General features: G+C 35.2%; 1 protein-coding gene across 1 annotated transcript; it reads left to right on the top strand.

Annotated features, from left to right (window-relative positions):
* The first annotated feature begins 453 nt into the window (after positions 1–453).
* Positions 454–3,102, top strand: LOC103505215. The gene is made up of 4 exons (XM_008469532.1): positions 454–843; positions 1,074–1,113; positions 2,280–2,561; positions 2,780–3,102. The coding sequence occupies exons 1-4, from the start codon at positions 454–456 to the stop codon at positions 3,100–3,102; spliced, it is 1,035 nt and encodes a 344-aa protein (XP_008467754.1).
* The last annotated feature ends 4,220 nt before the right edge of the window (positions 3,103–7,322 follow it).

Below are 7,322 nucleotides of genomic sequence, written 5' to 3'. Positions count from 1 at the left end.
TTCAAGAGGCATTCTTGGTTTATATAGGAAGTCCAATAGAGGTCTTTGGTTTTCCACTTCTGATTGCACTCCATTAAAAAGTAAAAATACCAACCCTCTCTGCCTCCCTTTCTCTTGCCTCAAGATCATTCACGGGCCTTCAGCTAGTAGTAATTTTTGGCGGGGATCTCTTCTGTCCTCCCTATGATTTCGGTGCGCCACTGGAAGAACAAACGAAAAAGAATGCAAAAGAAAGGGAAGGAGAAAAAGGCGGGGCGTAAATTGATATTACCGCACGCCGTACCGTCCGTACGCTAATATTACCGTACGCTGTACCGTCTGTACACTGATATTACCGCCATAACGCATGTCTCGCCATAACGCACGACTACCGTCAAATTAACACAGAATTCTTTGGAATTCTTTTGTTTGCAATGTTGTCCGTCATTTTCCAGGTGAGAACCAGAAGACAAAATGAACGCACCGGTCATTCTGTTCGCATTTCTCCTATCCTCGACATACTGTCTGACACTTCCAAGCATCAAGCATTATCTTCTGACTCACAAGGATCCTGCTGATTTAGTCGCTCTGGAGTACGCCAGTAAGAATATAACTGACGAGCCTGTGATTGAAATCAACGAGCCTGATGAAACTCCCGACACACAAACCTCTGATGAAGTGCCTAATCTGAAACAAATTACTCTAGAATCATCCGAAGTGGTAGATGCAAATGAAAGTGAACTGGATCGAAATGTCAGCGAAGACAGAAATGGAACTGACAGTGATAAATTGGCGGATCCGGAGTTGAGGATCAAAGTGCCAGTCATGAGCTATGATGAAACACCAAAGCTACCACAACTGTCGGTACCCGTCTCTTATTTATTTGTCCTATTTATTTTGAAAAGATCATATCGAAATACGAACACAATTTAACATTGGGTACAATCTCAGGGAAGTTCAGGGTGATGTGGGACAGCTAGCTGATGTCCGTTGTCCATCTGATATGCGTTAACTTGGTGCATGGTTAGAGGGAGCTATTGGATCTGGAATTAAAACTGTCTACGTCCGGGTAAGTCTTCATTTATTTTCAACAGTTTACGGTAGGAACCATGATAAGTAACCAACCTATCCACTGTAAATTTCTAACAACATGCTAAGAAAGGCACGTCCTAATTCTTTTACTACCTTTTATAAAAACCATTCCCAATAAATTCCTATGTATACTCGTACATGCTATAGGTACCTACTTAAAGAAGTTCCGTGGGAACACCTGGTAAACGATAAGTTATGTCTCTGCATAGTCAGCCCCAGTTTCCCATATCTTCTTCCTGATCCGGTTCCAAACTTAGATTTCAACGTACTTAGAACAATACCTACCCATAATAAAAATAATTATTGTTGAATTTGCGTGCAAAATCGAAAGAAATGAAGAATGGATTCGCATGCACAACGTAGAATTCTCACCAAATTTTGGAACGTTTTGTAGAAGTTATTCTAGGAAACTATGTTAAACTGATAGATAGCTAATATAGCTCTGCATGTAGAAGAAATATGAGTTGGTAATGTACAGACATAAATGTAATAATAGATCAAATAATAATATACTCTTAGGTTTAGATTTTAGAAGGTTATGTAAACTTTGTTAACCGGACACAAAGAAAGCTAGATGCGCCCATATGCAGTGTAACCTGTGACTAATTGAAACAAAATTGAATACTAAGGTTGCATGTAGAAGAAATATGAGTTGGTAATGTACAGACATAAATGTAATAATAGATCAAATAATAATATACTCTTAGGTTTAGATTTTATAAGGTTATGTAAACTTTGTTAACCGGGACACGAAGAAAGCTAGATGCGCCCATATGCAGTGTAACCTGTGACTAATTGAAACAAAATTGAATACTAAGGCGCTAGATGCGCCCATATGCAGTGTAACCTGTGACTAATTGAAACAAAATTGAATACTAAGGCATCATTATGCATGGTTTTCTCTCTTTAGTTCTAAATCCAGGTTGAAACAAAATTGAATACTAAGGCATCATTATGCATGGTTTTCTCTCTTTTGTTCTAAATCCAGATCCTGAATTTCAAATGGAGATGGAGGTTACTAGCGCTGGGACTTGTTTGTAGTTTGGACCTCATTATTTTCATTGTCATCCATATGACCTTTATGTCCAATCTCCATTGATAATTTTTGAGATGGCGTTTTCAAAAAAAAAATTACCCACTTTATTCAAAGCGATACCAATAAGCCGCAAGCTGTCATGTTCAACCACACTCCAATCCTTATTTTTCAGACGACAAACATTCACTTCAAAAGACTTTGGATCGAGCTTCATCAGATTCGCCTTATACAACGTCTCCAACAAAGGCTCCATTGATAAGCAACCAGATATCATTCAAAGAGTTGAAACAAACCTACAACGAATTTCAAAATCGAGTTCGCGAAGGGAAGAAGATTGATGAGTGGGATGAATTTGTTAATCAAGCTCAGTTCCGAGTGAGACCTGATCCTCAGCAGGAAAGAATAGACTATGTTCCACCGAACTTCAAGGATTATAGGATTACCTGTCCTAAAGGTAGGGAGTGGGGGAAGCTTTTAATTGTGAAACTTCACTACATTTAGTACAGGCACTTCAAAGACATACCTAAGTATGTACAACCTTGTAACTATTTGTTATCTGTACTTTTAAGCTCCCTGGAATTTATTTTAAGTACTTGTATCATGTCAGTATTTGTGTCCTGTACTTTGTTCACGTTGAAACGACATCGACATAAGCCCATGCATATATTTCAGGCATATTCTATCAGAATGATAATGCAGACAAGATGTCAATCCGAGATAATGAAAACTTACATGCTGTTCTCAATGTCGCTGAAAAAATAAAGCGAAAGAAAACCCTTGGTCTGAAATCTATCGATGAAACTCAGCTGAAATTTTACCTCTACGATGGGAACATGAAAGATAATTTGCCAGATGGTATTGGCATGGGATATTTTCAAGATGACATTTATTACTATGGAAAGTGGAAGGGCGGAAAATTTAATGGCAAAGGCGTTCTAATGTCTTTGAATGAGTATAGTTATGAAGGGATATCCCGCTTTGGCCACACCAGCTAGGAGTAAAACTAACAAAGCTATTGTCCAACTTCGTAACATTTTGGTTTAGAACTTTTTTAGGTACCTATGTAAATATTGGGATTAAGAGTTGATCTGATGAAAGGTCGTTTTAGTCATAAGACATATTGTTTTTCCATTAAAATTTTGAATTTCGGATATTGGATTAGATGTAGGTATACTTAGAACGATTTCACAAATTTATCCAAGTCCTTCAAAGAATTATAGTCTCTTGGTGGTTTTATTGTTAACTTTTAAGTTGATATTTAAACTGTAATTATTTTGAAAAATTCATTAATAAAATCACAAAACGAACTTCAATTTGTAAAAATTTCGTTATTTCTGCACTTTATTATTATAAACCTGCTGTTGAGAATTAAAATTGTCACTCTTCTGCGAACTTACGAGTGAAATTTCGTGTTGAACATTTTTTTTTAAAAACGCGTGTAAACCACAACAGACAGAACTGATTTGTTCAATTCAATAGGAGACCAAACACACGACTATGTTTTCATGTTATCAATTTGGCAAATTGGTTTCATAGCGCCAGTAGACAGGAAGGCGGGGGAATTCAGACAAATCGCTACCTATCTCCTATCTGTCATGTTTGGGTAATACGTTCAGACTGTTTTTTTTTTTTTTATTTCCTAGCGTTTTTAGTTTACCTTTATCATTTCAATCTTCCTCAATTACCACTTCTATAGTTTTCTCTATTCCTTTCCTCATGTACGGGTTGAGATTGTTGATTCTGTTACTTATTTACCAGTATTCTTCCTTTAGCGTTAAGTATAGGTATCTATTCTGATTTCCTAGGCCTACAATATGTGATCTGTCACTAATGACAGTCTCATCAACATCAGGTCTTTGTATCATTGACATGTCTGATAGTAGAATTATATTGATATATCTACTAGTAACATTTATTGATAGTCCAACTCATTTAATTATGAAGTAGCTCGCTCAGTATGTAATGTGCGTATCACATCAGCAAACATCAATTTACCACCCACTAGTTTTATGAATTTATTATGTTTGTGAACAATCCATTACCGACGGAATCGATGTTTCTTCTTTTTTTTTTTGTGTTAGTAGATAACGAATTTCTTTTGTGCCAAAATATTTTTTCCTTCTCCTTTTCCTCATAGTACAAAACCATTCCAATTTAACCAAAATGTAAGAACATATATTATTAAGTTACCTAATAGATAGGTCACATGCAGATAGATGATCTTCAGAGTGTCGTGATTCTAGAATTTCGTACAGTTACCATTACAACCTTATGTATAGCTCTTTTGGTTATTAGGTTAAAATTAGTTACCATTAGTTCCATAAGTGTAGGTATTAAATATCTCTAAATTTAGATTAGCTCAATATTTTAATTTTAAGAAATTCCTAACACAATTCTTTTAATGTATGAAATTAAATAATAAAATGATTAAAATAACGTTTAAGTCCATGTACAATATATATATCTAGTGTTTTCAATACTTTAATTTTAAGAAATTCCTAACACAATTCTTTTAATGTATGAAATTAAATAATAAAATGATTAAAATAACGTTTAAGTCCATGTACATACATATACGAGTATCTAGTGTTTTCAATAGGATGAAAAAAAAAAAAAAAAAATCTGGAAACACCCCTAAGGTGAAATAAATAACTTTAATTCCTCCATGTTAGCCCATGCCATTAGGTACCTTTGCAAACAGAAAGCTAATCCCTCTGCAAGCAGAAAGAAACCTGATTTTGAAAAAGAAATGCAAGCCTGCAAACAGATTGACACGTTGCACAATAAAATAAAACGTCCTAGTATGCAATGAGCAATATGAGGTAGGTTCCTAATATTTTTTTGTTCGTCTTATGACTAATAAATAGGTTCATTACAAACTGCAGGAAAAAAAAAACGGAAATTACATAAAAACATGTGAACTTTTTTTTACATAACAACGTACGGTACGAAGATTTAATAATTTCACGTGTAGATATGTATCTAGGTAATAGGTATTTTCGTGTTTATTTTGGTGCTATAGTGTTTTTTATTCATCTTACATGCTCATTACAGGGTTTAAATCAATTATCGATAACTCAATCACTCCATCATTAATTTTTTATGGTTTGATATTTTTTGCCGAACGCCCCGGAGTATCTACTATCTAGGTATTAATTTTATTTAGACTACTCGTATGTTGAATAATTAAGTGCTTATTTCTTTGTCATAATTAGATATGTGTGTTTCTTGCTTTTTACCACCTGAAATTAGCGGGAAGATTGAGTTGTACGATTTACGAAAACTTCAACAAGTATACGTAATTTGGTTTGTAGCCTCTAGTGTAGTCCACTGACCTAATCGGAAGATCATACCCACCTAACCGCCCATAGCCATGGAACAGGTCATTTTCAAAATATCCTTCGTAGCACAACTTTTCCCTGCGAAATACTTGGTGGCCGAAACCGGACTTCTTGTCATTTTTCCAGTTGCCTTTGTAGAAGAAGCCTCTCTCAGGATCCACAAAATATGATATGAAACCGTTCTTCTGACATTTCTGTTCCAACTGTTTGATTCTTGATTCCTTGTACTCCTTTAGGAATGGCATTTTTTAGAGAACCCCTTTAGGTACATATATCTTCACTCACTGAAATTTGTTGTACACATATGGTAGTTTTCATAATTAGAGTTTAAGTTGGTTATATGGGAAGAGAACGGCCTGCTGATTAAACAGCATAGCTGATGTCGATATTGTCTGGTTGTCTCATTAAACCTACTGGCCAAGTGTCCTAGGATTTTTCTGTTATCATGAATTCAGAATTATACCTATGCATGTGAGGTAAAGTCGAATAAGAATTAGGAATGGGACTTCAAGTATTACGAATTGAACTGCATTTGAGAACTTGTCTTTACGATGTTGTCATCGTGTATGATTTGCAGTCTTGTCTGTTCGTCCCAATGATATAATTCCCTTTGATTGACAAAAAAAGTTCAGTGTGTCTTCACGTTCCAAATCTTGTTTCTGGTTGGTACATTTATGCTTTCACCTAACTATCTCAACATCTCCAGAGTGCATCCATTGTAACTTCCATCGTGATAAAGGCGCGTTTGAAGATTACAATGTCGTTATTGAGGATTTGAGTCATATTATGTTCAGTGTGTCTTCACGTTCCAAATCTTGTTTCTGGTTGGTACATTTATGCTTTCACCTAACTATCTCAACATCTCCAGAGTGCATCTATTGTAACTTCCATCGTGATAAAGGCGCAACGTTTGAAGATTACAATGTCGTTATCGAGGATTTAAGTCATATTAGTAGATGATTATGACTCTACATATGTACATTCCTAGTTCCTACAAAGTAACTTTGTTATCTTCTACGTGCCAACTTACAAACATGTGAAGTGACTGAGATTTTCGAAGAAAATATACACCTAAACTTCATCACAATCCCACTTCAAAATAAAGTTGAAAATGTTAGGTCTGTAGATATAATAGGCACATGTAGTTATACCTTTCGAAGAAAATATACACCTAAACTTCATCACAATCCCACTTCAAAATAAAGTTGAAAATGTTAGGTCTGTAGATATAATAGGCACAAGTAGTTATACCTACCGGCTAATAACTACCTACAAAATAATTGGGTTGACAACGCTCTTTCTTACATCACGTCACTCCGACTTCATAAGTAGGTATTAACAAAAAACTGTCTAAATGAATGAAATAACATCTCATTTAGCTAATAACTACCTACAAAACAATTGGGTTGACAACGCTCTTTCTTACATCACGTCACTCCGACTTCATAAGTAGGTATTAACAAAAACTGTCTACATAAATGAAATAACATCTCATTAAAAAAAGAATACCTACTGTATGTAAATTTAGTAGCATGTTTACAATAGGTATGAGACAAATTACTTCCACAATAAAGGATATTGATGTTACGAAAGCGATGTAATAAGACCTAAGTGACCTAATGATGTATGAAGTGATATCAACTTTGACCTGAGTACGGTTAACAGAACTAACACAACATAAAACCATGTAATAATAGTGTTACAACAAAAATTCATTGACCCGTTCAGTCCTACAATTGATTGATATTGATGCTTCAGGCTTCAGTACATTCGGTAGTGACCTTGTTAGATTTCCACAAGTACTTGAGAAATTCAAGGCCCGGACCACACACCAGAGGTTAGAAAATAAGAACCAGCTCTGTCCATGTATCATC

This window comes from Diaphorina citri, unplaced genomic scaffold (genome assembly GCF_000475195.1).
Source record: "Diaphorina citri unplaced genomic scaffold, Diaci psyllid genome assembly version 1.1 scaffold157, whole genome shotgun sequence".
Classification (NCBI taxonomy): domain Eukaryota; kingdom Metazoa; phylum Arthropoda; class Insecta; order Hemiptera; family Psyllidae; genus Diaphorina; species Diaphorina citri.
Note: the sequence above shows the minus strand (reverse complement) of the source record. Positions and strands in the feature narration are given on the sequence as shown.

Coding starts and splice junctions, on each gene's coding strand:
- LOC103505215 (XM_008469532.1), top strand. CDS start 454: ATGAACGCACCGGTCATTCTGTTCGCATTTCTCCTATCCTCGACATAC. Junction 1,114..2,279: donor AAGTAACCAACCTATCCACT/GTAAATTTCTAA, acceptor CTTATTTTTCAG/ACGACAAACATTCACTTCAA. Junction 2,562..2,779: donor TAGGATTACCTGTCCTAAAG/GTAGGGAGTGGG, acceptor CATATATTTCAG/GCATATTCTATCAGAATGAT.